At 35.0% G+C, this 19015-nt stretch overlaps 1 protein-coding gene across 1 annotated transcript in view; it reads left to right on the top strand.

Moving 5' to 3' along the window:
- Nucleotides 1-19015, top strand: part of Dna2 (DNA replication helicase/nuclease 2) — a 310882-nt gene that overhangs the window by 240086 nt on the left and 51781 nt on the right. The window contains exon 14 of the mRNA XM_090416054.1: nt 3253-3339. Within this exon, the coding sequence (XP_090272180.1) occupies nt 3253-3339 (87 nt within the window). The remainder of the gene's footprint in view (nt 1-3252; nt 3340-19015) is intronic.

Genomic DNA, 19015 nt, shown 5'->3' with positions numbered 1-19015 from the left:
GGTTTTACTTTGTTTGCTTCCATATAATAAAAATATCATCTGTGCTATATCTTCTTCCTATGTATAACTGGATATAATGTCCCATTTACACCATATAACTGTAGTGTTTTGAAGTGCTTTCCTCTTAGCACCTTGTCCTTTTCCAGATCAACAAAACTTAAATACAAATCCTTGTTATATTCCCAAAATTTCTCAGCTATTTGTCTTAAAGTGAAAATCAATCCAGTTTATTCTTTTCCAACCTTCCCTTCCGTAATTTTTCTTAGCTATTTCTCGAGTATATGTGCATAAATCTTACCAGGAACACTCAGTAGGGAAATACCTCTGTAATTCAACCCTCTGACCAGGCCTTCTGAATTATGCAATGCAGCCCACTGTAAAACTTTTATACCTCCATATTTGAGCATTTCTTGCTGAATTTTTTCTACTTCAAGTATGGATCATTCCTGTTGTGAATTTTCTACCATTATGCTGATACTGCTTGTTTCATTTAGTAATATTTCAGAGTAATTATTAGACATCTAGAATATCTTTATCTTCAGTTTTCATGTCACCTTTTATCATCTGTGATTCCTTTTATTGCAGTCTTTCCTCCATTTCTAAGCTTTTTCAATAACCTCCATAATATTTTGCCACCTTCCTGATATTTTTTATACTTTTACACATAGCTTAGCTCACTTAGATTTTTCTCTGTATTCTTTTGAGGCATTTGCCAACTTATTTGCTAGGAACTTTTAGCATATTCTCTTCTTTTCCATTACTGCTTCTTTAACTCCTTGTGTCCACCACAGTGTGGACACAAGAAGTTTGCTATCCTTGCAGACAACTTCACCATATACCTTCTTAGCTGAATCAGTCAGTGTCTTCTTCAGAGTTTGCCATTGAGACTCCAATAATTCATTCATATATTGCCCATCCCCATATGTTGTCCACATTCATACTTTCTAAACCATTTTATATATGTGTGTCTGTGTATACACACACACACACACACACACACACACATTCATAGTAGGGGCTCTGCCCCCCCCCCCGGGTTCTTGGCTGGTAAGTCAAAAAACGTGACATAAAGAAGTTTCAAATTTCAGCTTATCTGTTTATATATATATATGGAATGGCTGAGAGTCTCTTTTCACGACTGGAAACTAAAGACAATACTTTGAAATTAAACCTTCAGTACAGAATGAACAGGTTATTATATGGATAACAGAAATTAAAATTATTTAGGCATTTTATAATTAATGGTTTTAAATATGTTAGTCTAATTTATTTTTTGAAGTTACACAAGTATATACAGGGTGTTCGGGATAAATTTGACATATTTATAATTAATTACATTTTTCCGTAAGTTACATGTATTAACACACACTTCTCTTCATTTAAAAGTTTGGACCCTTCTTCATTCATATACAAGATGTCAGAAAGGATGGATAGCTGGAACCCACCTGAATCATGGAAGAGAATAACTTGTATCATGATGATTCGTGCCCGCCATCAAAATAAGGATATTACGACTGCTGCCCAATGCTCCCTGAATACAGTAAAAACAATCAGGCATGAACTAGAGACTTGCAATGGTGACTACGAGGATGTAGCAAGAAGAAAGATCCCTAGCAGACGATCTGATTGCGTTCGTACAGCAGAATTCCTCGCAAATCTGCAGGAACAGGTGTTGAAGAACCCTGGCATTGGAATTCGGGCTTTGTTCGTGGAGTTGCTAACTGTAGTCAAGCCCTGGATAACAAGGGTAGCCAATGGTAGGCCGTATGTATGGCAGCAGGATTCGGCCCCTTGCCACACCTCTGGGAAAAGTCAAAAATGGTTGTCTGAAAATTTCTACGACTTCACCAGTCCAAATGTTTGGCCTCCAAACTCCCCAGACCTTAACCCCATGGATTATTTTGTATGGGGCGCAGTTGAAAAAGACACCAATCGCACTTCCAGTAATACAAAAGCCCAGTTAATGGATAAAATTAAAACAGTTTTTGCGGCCCTTCCCAGGGAGACTGTAGCATCAGCTTGTTCGAGGTTCCGAAGCAGAATTGAAGCTGTGATCGATGCTAATGGTGGTTATTTTGAGTAAATCTTGTTGATAGTATTGTAATTAACTCTGCCTGTAATGTTTTTTTGTCAATTCATTAAATTTAATAGATACAAAGAAGATTTTCTTTTTCCTTACGAAACTGTCAAATTTATCCCGAACACCCTGTATATATATATATATATACACTAGGGGCTGCCCCCTCCGAGTTCCGGACTGGTAGGCCAGTTCTTGAATTCTGATGACTTAAATTTTGAAGACTCGACACTCAGGGTAGTACCTGAGTTTCGAAACATTTCAAAAAACATTACAAAAAAAAAAAAAAAAAGCTTATCATTTTATATTATAGGGTAGATATATATATATATCCTTTTTGACTTCCATCTTATTCTTTGGAAACATCAGTCTTCCTGTTTTCTGTTGGGATTGCAACTAGAAGTCTGCTCAAACTTTGTAAGGTCCTTCTGTGTTTAAAACTCAACTTGCCTATATATATTTTGCAGTCAGCAGTATGTTAATTCTTTGTAGGACTGGTATAAAAAGATTTTTGCATAATCTGTAGTTATTCAGATTAGAAATATTCTATGTTTTATTTTGCTGATTATTCTAATGCCAAACTTAGGAAGCATCAAACATAGATTTTTAAAGAAAAGGGAATGAGTTTTCATTGGAAGTGCTGAACAACTACATTTCACTAAATTATATATGAACATCCATCCTTAGTTATGAGGTAATTTTCTTGTTAAGTTGCAAAGCTTTCTGAATTGTTTTACAAAATTAAAAAAGGCTGAACAACATTCAGTTTGAATTGACTGTTAGAAAAGTAGTTTACTTTTTTTTTTTTTTTGCTTAGGTTTTAAGTTTGAAGTTACACAAACTTTTTGGTAGACTGCTGTAGCTTTAAATTCTGTTCATTGCTTTGTATCTGATCTGGAAAGTAATATGTTTGATTTCCTTGAACTGAGGCTCTTAACACCAAGATCTGATGATGATGATGATGAATGATTCTGATACAGAATATACAGGTCATAAATAACTAATAGTAAAAAACAAATATCAGGTTCTGAATTATATTCCTATTTTTGTTGAATTATGTGTAGTCATTGTGAACATCCATCCCCCCCTTGAATGCTACAAACTATATTTTAGAATAAAGTTTTTAACTGGAATGGAAATTGTTAGTTGTTTAATTATTTTTGTATTCATTCTAGGGCTCTTGGAATGGGAGAGAGTCTCTTTTCACGACTGGAAACTAAAGACAATACTATGGAATTAAACCTTCAGTACAGAATGAACAGGTTATATATGGATAACAGAAATAAAAATTATTTAAGCATTTTATAATTAATAGTTTTAAATATGTTAGTCTAATTTATTTTTTGAAGTTGCACAAGTGTGTGTATGTGTGTGTGTGTGTGTGTGTGTATATATATATATGAACATTTTTTTTTCTGTTTCACCACATTTTCATATTTAATAGACCAAACAGCAGTTCAGTGGTATTTAATATACCACTTTTTATTCCATTTAGTTCTGTGGAATGGACTTCTTCTCACTCTTGTTTTCCTAAAGACTGCATTCCTTCAGTTGTTCAAAAATCATGTTAACTGATTCTTTCTTTCTTCTTACTTTCCTGTATGCACCAATATGCTATACGTCTTATGACCCTTCATATGTGAATCAGATTTTAAATTGTCAGCAATATTGTATAAAATCATCATTTTTAGCAAATGTTTATAATTTATCACAGCCATCACTTATATGTGTATTAAATATTTAAAAATATTTAGGATAATAATATAAATTAATGATTGTTATAATTTCATTTGGGAATTAAACACTACTTGGAATCATTCTTCTTCACAATCTGTTTTAATGTATTCTAAATTCATGTTAGAAATATTCATCTTATTGTGATGTCTGTCTTTATCTCTAATGCACGTCTGTCATGCATTTGTAAGAATAACAGAACTATCATTTGGAAGAGATCTGATGAGTTTGATTTCTATTATTGCAGAAGGTATATATGGACTCTTTCAGCTGAAGGTGAGTTAGCCTATCTCACATGGAGGTAATAGCCCCTCCACAAGAAATTCAGGTTTTTCATTCTACATATATCTGCAAATTGTTCCAAGAACACACACAATTTATAGATGAATACTATTAGAAGATAGTAGATGGTGTTATGAGTAGGGAGGGAGGAATTGCTGATGCCAGCAATGAATTGAGGAATTCCTCAATTCTCCACTTCATTACATTCCTCTTCTGTTCAAGAATTATATGGATAAAGAGATAGAACTTCACTAAGATTGACTACTTCTCTGATAATTTTTGAATGTGAGCAGGAGCATATATATAGGTTTTAGAAAGCATCTTTACTGATAATGTCACCCCATTCTGTGGCAGTTTTTATCTGATTAATTTAAAATTGAAACTAAAAGAGTAAAACTCCATATAAAATTATGCAGTATCAGATATGGCTTATATGTCCAGATATAAAAGGATCTTAAGTTCAGAATTATAAGGTTAATTATTTATTTAAATTCAGAAATTACTTCTTGGTGCAGTTTGCAAAATTACATTATTATAATCAGGGCTAGACAGATTATGCAAAATCCGAATCCTACTTGCCACAAAAAAAAAAAAAAAGTACTTGCTTTTGTGGGAAGTTTTTGGTATTGAGACCACATTATAATATAAATAAGCAATTAATGAGTTTAATAAAAAATAAGTTTAATAATTAAAAACAATTAAGGAATCTTGCAGATATATACTAAATTGATTTAAGAACATGGCATCAATATAAAGCAAAAACTGACTTCACTATCTCTAGTGTTGACATTAAGTGTAATGCTACTTTCATTTGTAATGTGATCCATAAAGATAATGAATATAATGAGGACCATTGTCTCACATCTGATTTAACTGTCTAACTACTGATGATGACGTACGGCTGAAATATAGAGAGCAGTAGTTATTGCTGAATATAATGTTACATTTACACCATATAAGTTTAAACATTGTAGCAGTTTAACAGCTTTCTTTTGACACCTTGTTTTTTTAGATTCACAAAACTTTGTGAATCTAAAATTTATTTGCATTTTATGCCTTTTTTTTTAGATTCACAAAACTTTGATACAGGTTCTTATTATTAAAAGAATCATAAAAACAGAGATTATTATTATTACACCCTCCATGAAGTCGACAGACTCATTGTGGGAGGTTCATTCAACTGACAACATATTTGTCAGTTGAATATCTTATAGAATCTTAAAATCCTTAACACTTCTTGCATTAACAACACATTCTGGTAATGCATCCATTCACTGACAATTCTCCATGTAAAAAATCCACTCCTCATGCTCTTCTTCACAACACTTTTAGATAACTTCCAGGAATGACTTCTGGTTCTTCCCCTCTCACCTTCTGCTCTTTTTATAATCCCCTATGGATTAATCTGATAAAATCCTCTCACTAACTTAAACATCTCTATCATATCACCTCTCTTCCTCCTATCCACCAAACTCTGCAATCTACATCTCTTCAACCCCTCTCTCTCTCTCTCTCTCTCTCTCTCTCTCTCTCTCTCTCCATAGCCAGCATTTCAAACTCCTGATATTGTCTTAGTCACTTGTCTCTGGATTCTCTCCAATGTCTCCACATCACATTGAAAACCAGGTGACCAGATCTGAGCACAATAGTTCAAGTTGTCTGAGTAGTGCCTTATACAGTGGCACAACCACTTTCTTATCCTTGCATTTTAGAGTACTTCCTATCACAGCAGCACTACGATGTAAAACCTTTGCAACCCTAGCAATATGCCCTCTAAACTTCAGTGTACTGTCAACCATCACTCCCAAATAGAGATTTGAGAGTGATGGTTTTAATATCAATTTTATTGATATTAAAACTGTCCAGGTAAAAAGTCTGTTTGAATCTTCCTGAAGGGATTCAGCATGAGCAGTGCTACTTATAATTCTTCCCAACTATGCATCATCAGCAAATAACTGAAGATCCCCCAGTCAGTCCACATGATATATTGTTTAGAAACAAGTTAAACAGCAGGGGCCCAAGAACAGAACCTTGGGACATGCCAGTGGTTACCCTTCTTTTTTGAGACACTGCTTCATCATATACAACCTGATGGTATCATTCAGAGAGCCAATATCTGATCCATCTAACCAGTATATTGTCTATTCCCATCCTCTGCAGCTTGTACCCCAACTTATCAGTGGTAATCTATCAAACGCTTTTCCAAAGTCTAAGAATATCACTGTATATGATTCTCCCTTATCTCTCACACTCATTACCTTATCATAAAATGCAAATAAATTACTGAAACAGGACCTACCCTTTACAAATCCATGCTGGCCTTCATAAGCCATCAACCTAATTCTGTATTCTATTCCTTATCAATCTCTCCAACACCTTGAATACAACTGCAGTTATACAAACTAGCCTATAGTTGGAGACTTCTGTCTTAGAACCATGCTTGTGGAGTGGTACTATTTTGCCCTCTTTCCACTCTTTAGGAACCCTACCCACTACAAAACTTTCATTAAATAACCAGATCAAGGACATAACCAACTATAGTGCGCATTCCTTAAGCATACGTGGTGATATGTCATCAGATAACTCGTAAAAAACTTTAACATAGAATTTTCACCGAAGTATCATGGCCATTGCGAACAAGACCACAGAATGGCACTTAAACATTAACAGACAAAAAACAGTCAATATCTTTATTCTTTTTTTTTTATTTATATAAATCTATATGTACATAGACAAAATAAAGTTAGAACTTTTTAAAAAATAAAAATCTGTTATCTTTCTTTTTTTTGGGGGGGGGGGGTGTGCTTAAGAGTCAAAGCTGTATAACCAGTGAGAGGAGACCTCCACATAGCCTTTAAAAGAATGCAGAGAACTGACCTAATGTCCAGTCCTCACCTTCTCGTGGTGCACCCTGTTGTGTATCTATCTGGATACTGAACTAATGAGGATGGGCTGGCAATTTGGGATGTCTCCCGGTTAAACAAGGCTCTCGTTGTTTTCACCAGGACACACAGCAAAAAATCAGTTATTGGAACAAATCCTAAATAACACCCCCAACTCGACATCACCAGAGTTCAAGATCGGTACTATCAACATAAGAAGCCTGAATGGCAAAGAAATGGAGCTAGTTGAGGAACTGGCTAAGTACTAGATCGACATAATAGTGGTGACTGAAACAAAAAAGGCTAAAACTGGTGAGATCTTTCTGAGCAATAAACAAAATGTTATATTCAGGCAATGACAATCAAGGAAAAGAAAGAATAGCATAGTAATCAACAATATGAGGCTAATCTTCTTGAATGGTAGGTGGTCTCAAATAGAATGATGTGGGCAAATACCAGAATTAGGAACTGGACAATGAGACTTATTTGTGCCTATCGTACCATAGAAGATTCTACTAAGGTAGAAGTGGAGGAATTTTTTGAGGCTTTTAGAGAAAGTAACTGACACAATGAAAAAAGAAAAGTTGGTCCTTGTTGGGGATCTAAATAGCAGAGTAGGAAATGATTGTCAGACATACAAAAATATTTTGTAAAAATTTGGAGAAAAGAGCAAAGCTAATAATAATGGCAAATATCTGTTAGATTTCTGCTAAGGACATGGACTGGTTATTACTAACACCATGTTCCAACATAAAAATGTGCACAAATTCACATGGAGAGAAGAGGAAAGGAATAAGAAAAGTCTCATTGACTATGTTATTGTTGAAAGTGATGTTTTCTCCCTGGTACAGGACACCAGAGTGTACAGAGGATTTCAAATTGGAAGTGATCACTATTTAGTCTTGAGCAGGATAAAATTGAATTTCATATTGAAAAGAATAGCATGTAAGAAAGTTTTAAAGTGAATAAAAATTGAGCAGCTCTCAGATATGAACTGTAGACTAAAATACACAAGCATCATTCAAGAAAAAATGAAAGAGTTTGAGAACAGGAACTAAATCTTGAAGATTCAGTGGCAAGTCCTGAAGAAAACACTGATTGATTCAGCCAGAGAGGCATGTGATGAGGTTGTCTGTATGGATAGAAAAATCAGAACTCCATGGTGACACAGGAGGTTAAAGAGGTAGTGAAGGAAAATAAGAAAGCATATCAAAAGTTCCTGGCAAATAAGTCAGCTTGTGCTCTTAAAAAAATACAGAGACAAAAGTAAGAAAGCTAAACAAAAGTCATGGGAAGACTTTGATAAGAACATAGAAAATATATATCAAGAAGGTGGGAAGATATTCTGCAGGCTGTTGAAGAAGCTCAGAAATTAAGGAAAAAGTGCTGTAAAAGGAATTAGAGATGATAAATGTGACATGAAAATGGAGAAATAGATATTCTTAAAGTATGGAGTAATTACTTCGAAAAATTGCTAAATGAAACAAGCCATAATCACAGCATAGTGGTAAAAAACATTGACAAGGTATGCAATCAGGAATACATATCCATGCATGAAGTAGATAAAGCCATCAAAAGCCTGAAATGTGGAAAGGCAGCATGAGTAGATGATATTCAACCAGACTCAAGTATGGAGGTATAAATCTTACCTCCATACTTGAGGAACAGGCCTTCTGAACTCTGAAAAGAGTTCAGAAGGCCTGTACAGAGGGATGAATTCCAGATGATTGGAGTAAAGCTCTCATAGTACCCATATATAAAAAGGGAAATAAAACTGAATGTGAGTAATACAGAGGTATTTTATCACTGAGTCTTCCTGGTAAGATATATGCAAATATACTTGAGAAACGGTTGAGAACGATTGTGGAAGAGAAACTTTGTGAAGAACAACCAGATTCATACCAAATAGAGGCTATCAGGATCAGTTCTTCACTTTACGACAATTTATTGAGAAATCATGGGAATATAACAAAGATCTGTATTTAAGTTTTGTCGATTTGGAAAAGGCATATGACAAGGTGCCAAGAGAGAAGCTATTCAAAATGCTGCATTTATATCATCAATGTGGCATTATATCAAGCAATACTTAGTCTTTATTTGAGTTGGAAGTGAGCAGTTATAATTGAAGGAAGTACAAGAAGATGGTTCAATGTTAAATCTGGTGTGAGGCAAGATGTACATTGTCCCCTCTGTTATTCATTATTATCTATATGGATCACCTTATGAAGGAAAATGGTATTTAAACCTGATATCAAAATTGGAGATTTAATCTCAGATCTTTGCTTTATGCAGATGATGTTTTATTTCTAAATAAATCTGCTACAAGTCAGCAAGATTCCCTGACTAAATTGAATAACTGTTATAATAGATATGGTATGAAGGTCAGCAATAACAAGACAAAGACAATGAAATAGGCAGAAACATTGAAAGTGTCAACTGCATTGTGAATGGAGAACCTATAGAACAAGTAAAACATTTCAGCTACTTAGGCACAATTTTTAATGAAGATGGTAAATTAAATATGGAAAATAGACAACAGAATCAACAACAGTGGTATGGTAGGAAGTCAACCGAATAAATTTATATGGAATAAGAGAGAAATTAGTCAAAACACTAAATTAGCTGTATACAAGACAGTGTTCAAACCATTTTTAACTTATGGATCTGATAGCTGGGTTAGAAATAAAACACTTAACCAAAGACTAGAGACAGCAGATATGAGAGTCCTGAAAAAGATTTGGGGCATGAACAGATGGCATCAATTGCAATACATATTAAAAACGAGGATATTAGGAAAGTACTTGACATTGTCAGCATCCAGGAATGTGTTAGCAGAGCTAATCTCAGGTGGTATGGTCATTTAAACAGAATGGGAGATCAAAGATTAACAAAACAAGTGTCTCTGTCCAGTCAGTAGGAAAAAGACCTAGAAGAATACCAAGATATAGGTGGACTGATACAGTAAAAAAAAGTGCCTTAGAAGACAGAAATATAAGATCTGATAATGTTGTATTCTTGACAGGTAACAGACTGATTTGGGGGAAAATTGTAGATAGAAAGTTAGTAATGATGTAAATTTTTCATGTAGTACTATCATATCCTGTGCACCCCTCCCCCACCCCTTGAGGGTATATGTTAGGAATTTGATGATGATGAATCTTTCCTTTGTGGTGTGAAACTTTACTTCATTGTTCTAACTTAAGAAGATAGAACAATGAAGTAAAGTTTCACACCTTTCTTTATAAAGACGTCTTTAAGTAGATGACTTTTATGAAGAAGTCTTATCTAGTTCTGTTGAACTCTATGTTTAGTGTCGATAGCATGCTCTGCAAGTTCAGACTGTTCAGGCTCATGGTATTTAACATAAGACTCATGTTCTTCTAGAGCATCGGTTCCCAACCGGTGGTATTCGTACCCCTGGGAGTACATACTGGGCCGTTCAAGGGTACACGAAAAATAATCAGTAATGGTGGAAAAACAAGTAAAGTAAACAATTTTGCATTAAGATAGGCACTGAACAAAAGTCTCAGTATTTAAAAACAAGGGATACAATTTATAGAAATGGGTTTAAAAGGGGTACACAAGTGGAAAAGGTTGGGAACCACTGGTTTATAGGAATAGAAGCAGATCTTTCTATAAATTAAAGATACCAAGAAATTATATACTTGGTTTAATCCTTTATCCAAGTGTAAGCAAACAAAGTTTGTGCCTAAAGTATTTTCAGGACTGGGGAATCTTGTGGTAAAGGTGGTATGACTTCACATCACTTACCTTAGTATCCCATAATGCAAAGCACATCTCCTCAGACGTATAATGCTATGCATTATGGGAACGATCACTACTCAGACCGGTTTTGACTTTTATTGAGGTCTCTTCAGTGGGAGCCAGACCCAGAGATGATACTAAGGTTGAAGTAATGCAGAAGTCATATTTCATTTCTGGGTCTGGCTCCCACTGAAGAGACCTCAATGAAGGTTGAAACCGATCTGGGTAGTGACGCTTCCTATAATGCATAGCATTATACATGTCTTCGAGGAGATGTGCTCTGCATTATGAGATAATAAGGCAAGTGATGTTAAGTATTAGCTTCCTTATACAAGTTGCCCTAGTCCTGAAAATACTTCATGCGCAAACTTTGTTTGCTTACACTTGGATAAAGGATTAAATCAAGTATATAATTTCTTGGTATCTTTAATTTATAGTACAACGAAGTGAAGAAACTTCTAACGACCTTTCTCTAATCCAGAGTAATTTAATAATAAAGTGTGAAACCTTTTGGCAACTGGTATAGAAAAACATGACAACTGCATTACTTAAACCTTAGTATCACTTCTGGGTCTGGCTCCCACTTGTTGGATTCTGAATGAAGAGAAATTTAGATTATTAACATATTTTAGATTATTAAATAATCTAAAATATGTGTTGACAATAATAGAACTCTGTATTGAGATATTATTCTATTTATTCTGATTATTCCTAATTTAATATTATGAGGAATTGTATATATAAATTTGATATGCCTTATGTGAATTGTAATATTTTAGTTTTTATTTATTATTACCAGTGTGTAAAGGTATAATGTTGTGCAATACTTCTGTTTTTATTTTATTTTTTTTTGTTACTATGGAGATGGATGAGAAATAGCTGGCACGTGCATGAATGGCAAGATATTGTATTGAACTGAGAGAAGGAATTTGACATAAACAAGAGCATGAGAAACATTTTGGTGGAAAAATAGAAGGGAGGTATATAAGCTAGGAGCGGAGAAAACCGGGGCTCTTTTCTTTATCAGGACGGACCACTCAGGGATAGGAGAGCATTTTAGTATAGCACAGGCAGACGAGGAAAATACGGAGTAGCAGAAAAAGAATGCAAAGGATTGCTGTAACTAGAACCTTAGTGCTGTAATTAAGCTATTAAATTACCGGGAAAGTATTAGGCAACTGAGAATAATTCTAGAAGTTAAAGAATTACTGCGTGTTCCATTAGTTTCATGGAACTTTAACAGAGTGCTAAAATATTCAAATAGTGTTAAGGAAGGAATGAGCATTTTCCTTTATCCTAATACGTCCATACATGTAAAGTGCAACCGTTTAAAGTTCAGTTATCATTGAGAAGATTTATTCTAATTAGTGCTGTCATAGTGTGCGAAATAAATACAGTTATTAAGTGTGCCCATAGTGAAATTGATGAGCAAAGGATTTACCCGGTAAGAATTGTCCATTTATGTGTTACTTCAGTCCGGAAATATATGTGTGATTCCTCCTGTTATTCCCCACATTAACTATAACGTTTTTTGCTGAAATCAGCTGGAGTAAGAAGTATGAAAGTGAATACTTGTGAAGCAGTTGTTGCCACCATTAATGTATTGAGACTTTGCTGACTGTGTGATAATAGTAAAAATTGTTATTAAGAGATTTTGTGATATTTAACTCTATTAGAAGTTAATTCAATGTTGTGAAAGCTGTAAGTTTGACAGCAGAGTGATCATAGATTGAATCTATAAGCTGTTGTGACCTGTATGCTAAGATATTTATAATATTTTCTTGTCAGAGTTGAGCTTATGTGTATATTATATGACCCTGAATTAAATGTTTTGCTTTATTGATTTTAAATTTGTGTTTGCCTGAATCTTGTTTATTGCACCGTTTATAAAATTATCGGACCTACCGGGAGCCTTAAAATTAAGAGAGAAACTCGGCCTGTATAAGAAATAAAGTTACTATAAAAAAATTAGTTATTGGTTGGTTCCACTATATTCCAATAGACTAATCTAGATATAGAGTGGCGCAGTCTAAAAATATAAATTTCTCTATATTAAAATTAGTAATCAATCAGCAACTAATTACTTGTTTAAAAAACTAAGTTAAAACAAGATGGCGGATAGAATAAAAGGAAGAAGTACGATCCAACACACTGAAGAGACTTCAATAAAGGTCAAAACCTTCTGGGTAGGGATCCTACCCGTAATGCATAGCATTATACATGTCTGCAAGGAGATGTGATTTGCATTATGAGATACTAAGACAAGTGATGTGAAGTCATTTGACCTTTATCATGAGTTGCCCCAGTCCTGAAAATACTTCATGCACAAACTTTGTTTGCTTACACTTGGATAAAGGATTAAACCAAGTATATAATTTCTTGGTATCTTTAATTTATAGTATAACCAAGTGAAAAAACTTCCAACAAGCAGATCTTTCTCATCATCATCAAATTCCTGACATGCACCCTCAAGGAGTGTACAGGATATGATAGTACCATGAAAAATTTACATCATTACTAACTTCCTATCTACAATTTTCCTCCAAATCAGTCTGTTACTTGTCAAGACTCCAACATCATCAGATCTTATATTTCTATCAGGGGTGCTTAAGGGTCAAAGCTGTATAACTGAGAGGAGACTTCCACATAGCCTTTAAAGGAATGCAGAGAACCGACCAGGGCTTCTGACCTAATGTCCAATCCTCACCTTCCCGTGGTGCACCCTGTTGGGTATCTGCTTGGATACTGAATGAACAAGGATGGTCTGGCAATTTGGGATTTAACCGACCAAATTGTATTCTTATTGGTTAAACCAAACTTAAAAAAATGATGGTACGACATGACAAAATTTCATGCCAGCTGGGGCATCGCCCAGTTAAACAAGGTCCCCGTTGTTTTTGCAAGGGAACCAGGGCAAACAGCGAAAAGTCAGCTACTGGAACAAATCTGAAAACAAACCCCAACTCAACATCACCAGAGTTAAAGATCAGTACTATCAATATACAAAGCCTGAATGGCAAAGAAATGGAGCTAGCTGAGGAATTAGATAAGTACCAGGTCGACATAATGTGGGTGACTGAAACAAAAAAGACAAAAACTGGTGAGATCTTTCTGAGCAATAAATACAAAATGTTATATTCAGGCAATGACAATCAAGGAAAAGAAGGAGTAGCCATAGTATTCAACACAAAATACGAGGCTAATCTTCTTGAATGGCAGTCAGTCTCGAGTAGAGTAATGTGGGCAAATATGAGAATATGGAACTGGACAATGAGACTTATTTGTGCCTATGGTCCCACAGAAGGTTCTACTAAGGTAGAAGTGGAGGAATTTTTTGATGCTTTAGAAAAAGCAACTGACACAATGAAAAAGGAAAAGTTGGTCCTTGTTGGGGATCTAAATAGCAGAGTAGGAAATCATTGTGAGACATACAAAAATATTTTGGGAAAATTGGGGAAAAGAGCAAAGCTAATAATAATGGCAAATATCTGTTAGATTTCTGCTAAGGACATGGACTGGTTATTACTAACACCATGTTCCAACATAAAAATGTGCACAAATTCACATGGAGAGAAGAGGAAAGGAATAAGAAAAGTCTCATTGACTATGTTATTGTTGATAGTGATGTTTTCTCCTTGGTGCAGGACACCAGAGTGTACAGAGGATTTCAAATTGGAAGTGATCACTATTTAGTCTTGAGCAGGATAAAATTGAATTTCATATTGAAAAGAATAACATGTAAGAAAGTTTTAAAACGAATAAAAAGTTGAGTAGCTCTCAGATGTGAACTGTAGACTAAAATACACAAAGATGATTGAAGAAAAAATGAAAGAGTTTGAGAACAGGAATCAAACCTTGAAGATTCAGTGGCAAACTCTGAAGAAAACATTGATTGATTCTGCCAGAGAGGCCTGTGGTGAGATTGTCTGCAAGGATAAAAAAATCAGAACTCCCTGGAGGACACAGGAAGTTAAAGAGGTAGTGAAGGAAAAGAAGAAAGCATATCAAAAGTTCCTGTCAAATAAGTCAGCTTGTGTTCTTAGAAATACAGAAACAAATACAAGAATGCTAAACACCATGTAAAACTCGCTAAACAAAAGTCATGGGAAGACTTTGGTAAGAATATAGAAAATAAATATCAAGTAGGTGGCAAAATATTCTGGAGGTTGTTGAAGAAGTTTAGGAATGGAGGAAAGAGTGCTGTAAAAGGAGTTAGAGATGATAAAGGTGAAATGAAAACTGGAGAAAAAGATATCCTTGAAGTATGGAGTAATTACTTTCAAAATTTGCTAAATGAAACAAGCAGTGATGACAGCACAGTGGTAAAAAACACTGACCAGGCATGCAGTCATATCCATACTTGAAGTAGAAAAAGCCATCAAAGGCTTGAAATGTGGAAAGGCAGCAGGAGTAGATGATATTCGACCAGAAATGCTGAAGTATGGTGGTATAAGAGTCTTACAGTGGCTGCACTGCATAGTTCACAAAGCCTGGACAGGGGGACAAATTCCCGATGATTGGAGTAGAGCTCTCATAGTACCCATATATAAAAAGGGAAATAAAACTAAATGTGAGAATTACAGAGGTATTTCCCTACTGAGTGTTCCTGGCAAGATCTATGCAAGTATACTTGAGAAACGGTTGAGAATAATTGTGGAAGAAAAGCTTGGTGAAGAACAAGCTGGATTCATGCCAAATAGAGGCTGTCAGGATCAGATCTTCGCTTTACGACAAATAGTCGAGAAAGTATGGGAATATTACAAAGATCTGTATTTAAGTTTTGTTGATTTGAAAAAGGCATGAGACAAGGTGCCAAGAGAGAAGCTATTCAATACACTACAGGTATATGGTGTCAATGGGGCATTATATCAAGTAATTCTTAGTCTTTATTTGAGTTGTAAGTCAGTTAGAATTGAAGGAAGTACAGGAAGATGGTTTAATGTTAAATCTGGTGTGAGACAAGGATGTACATTATTCCCCTCTGTTATTCATGATCTATATGGATCACATTATGAAGAAAAGTGGTATTAAACATGATAATAAAATTGGAGATGTTAATGTCAGCTCTTTGCTTTATACAGATGATGTTATACTTCTAAATAAATCCGCTACAAGTCTGCAGGATTTTCCAACTAAATTGAGTAGCTGTTGTAATAGATATGGTATGAAGGTCAGCAATAAAAAGACAAAGACAATGAAAATAGGCAGAATCATTGAAAATGTCAACTGTGTTGTGAATGAAGAACCTGTGGAACAAGTAAAACATTTCAACTACTTAGGCACGATTTTTACTGAAGATGGTAAATTAAATATAGAAATAGACAACAGAATCAGCAAAGCTGGTATGGTGGGAAGTCAATTGAATAAATTCATATGGAATAAGAGAGAAATTAGTCAGAACACTAAATTAGCTGTGTACAAGACAGTGTTCAAACCAATTTTAACTTATGGATCTGAGAGCTGGGTCAGAAGTAAAACACTTGACCAAAGACTAGAGACTACAGATATGAGAGTCCTGAGAAAGATTATAGGCGTAAACAGATGGCATCAGTGGCAGTATCATATTGAAAATGAGGATATTAGGAAAGAACTTGACATTGTCAACATCCAGGAATGCGTTAGCAGAGTGAATCTCAGGTGGTATGGTCACTTAAACAGAATGGGCGAAGAAAGGTTAGCAAAACAAGTGTTTTCTGCCAGGTTGGAAGCAAAATGACCCAGAGGAAGACCAAGATATAGGTGAATTGATACGGTACAAAGTGCCTTAGACGATAGAAATATAAGATTTGATGATGTTGGAGTCTTGACAAGTAACAGACTGACTTGGAGGAAAATTGTAGATAGGAAGTTAGTAATGATGTAATTTTTTTCATGTAGTACTATCATATCCTGTACACCCCTTGAGGGTGCATGGCAGGAATTTGATAATGATGATGATATTTGTATATCATTATCATTATCATCATCACCTTGGCAACACACTGACTACCTTTCCTACCACACTGTTATCTTTTACTCTCCTTAATAATCTCCTTATATCCAATTTGGCATTTTCCTTGTTCCCATCCAAATCATTTGTTCCTACTACAACCACCAACTCTTGTGCTCTCTTATTCCTCATGTCCAACACTTCAATCACTCTCTCCATTCACCCACACCTCTAATAATGGAATCTCCATAGAGAGCCACTGTCGAATCATTTGATGTATCTTTTGCATGGCTATCCTCCCTTCTACTCTTTTTCACTCCTCCATGTATGTCTGTAATCCTTTTCATTTCATTTTGGATGGAGTTCATCTCTTGCCTCATCATCATCATCAACTCTGCTTTCCTGTCCGCATCCAATATATATTCCTGTCTGACATTTTCGTGTAGTTTCATGTTATGTCTTTGGATATTTTTGGTCGCACAGCATCTAAAGCAGCCCTCACACCGATGTGCTGATGAGGATATCCAAGGATAATTAACTGACCCATTTTCCTTCTCTTGAGCAACATTCTGATCCTGTAATGGAAGTGCTGATCATGTATTTTATGAATGTTTGGCAGAACAGCAGTAGGCCTGGATGTATCCCAAGACATTGTCTACTGTCTTGATGTGAAGAACTGGCACAAGGTGAAACTGCAGCTCCAGGTAATAAGAGTGAGACACCAGGTTCAATATCTTTTATCATACTTTGTGCAACTTGAAAAGAAGTGGATAATTCAGGTGATACAGAAGAAGGAACTAATTTGGCTATCTGTACGTAGCCCTGATTCTATGTTATTTGAATGAGTTTCAATTAACTCAACAGTATTAAGAATAGGCATCGTATTCATTACTGGGATTGACATTCTATCTTGGATCAAACTCAAAAGATGTTGTCACCACCTGTGATTCCTCAATTTCTGTTACTGTATCTTCACTTTGTTGTGATCCTTTTACCAACACTGAACTCTGTATAGATGGAAATGAGTTCTGAGTTGGACTAGGATATATATTTGAATTAGAAACAGAAATATCATTTAACGGATAATCAGTTCCTGATGGTTCTAACCTTCCTTCACTTGTGAACAACTTTATTGACATGTTGGTATCTTCTGGTGTGTCTAATTCATTTACTTTTGATGACACATTGGCCTTCATGCCTTTACTGTTAGAACCACGAAGATATCTACTCCGAAGTCTTCCTCTTTTCTTCTTAATTACCGGTGGCAATTCTGTGCTGCGTTTTTTTGGTTGCACCTCAGCAAGTAACAAGCCTGGTTACTTGAGTCATGTTCACTCTTCTCCTGAATATCAGTACAGGAAGTATCCCGCTATGCAACTTCTGTACAGATCTCAACATTCAGACTTTTAGCAGCACTAAGCAGCGTAGCAAGTTGGTCCTATGAAATGATCACTTCACCCTTGTACATAAAATCTATTATTATTTTTAAATCCGTGTATTTTATATCTTTGAGAATAACAACTGGATGTTTACAAGAGTTATATCAAGAAATATGCCATAAAAGAAAGAACTGCAGGCAGGCAACACTATTTTGTGTGCTTTAAGTCTATTACCTTCACATACTAAAGTCACATCTACAAACGTTTCAGTAAAAAATAATTCATTAAAAGTAGTTAGTACATTGACATGGTGATTATTCCTTCTTAAACAGATCTGTGAACCTCCATCTTCATAATCTAGTAAAAAAAAATTTTTTTAAGTTAACCAATATCAAGTTGGAAAAATGAAACTAGCACCTAAATTGTTATGTCTTTATCAACAATACAATGGTAGTCATACACTAGCCAAACATGTGTAAAATTAGGCCTAGCTCGACGCATATACGAAACTCCAATCAGTGAAAAACGACACCGCATTACTGACTTTACTCACCACATTAATGACTTCATTTATCCTAGGAATGTCTGATCACACATATGTCATCAATATAATTGAACTTCTGTACAAACTAATAATGTAAACACGAGAACTGAAAATTATCCTTTGTTGAGTGTGTGGTGTATTTCCATATTTAATTTACCATTTTCACTAAAATTTGTGCCTAAGTAGCTAAAATGTTTTACTTGTACCACAGGTTCTCCATTCATTCACAATGCAGTTGACATTTTCAATGTATCTCCTGTTTTCATTGTCTTTGCCTTGTTTTTGCTGACCTTCATACCAAATCCATTACATCAGTTATTCAATTTAGTCAGAGAATCTTGCAGACTTGAACCTAATTTATTTAGAAGTATAACATCATCTGCATAAAGTAAAGAGCTAGATTAACATCTCCAATTTTGATAT

This window comes from Typopeltis vanoorti, chromosome 1 (genome assembly GCF_054136105.1).
Source record: "Typopeltis vanoorti isolate ZY-2024b chromosome 1, IOZ_Tvanoo_1.0, whole genome shotgun sequence".
Taxonomy (NCBI): domain Eukaryota; kingdom Metazoa; phylum Arthropoda; class Arachnida; order Uropygi; family Thelyphonidae; genus Typopeltis; species Typopeltis vanoorti.
Note: the sequence above shows the minus strand (reverse complement) of the source record. Positions and strands in the feature narration are given on the sequence as shown.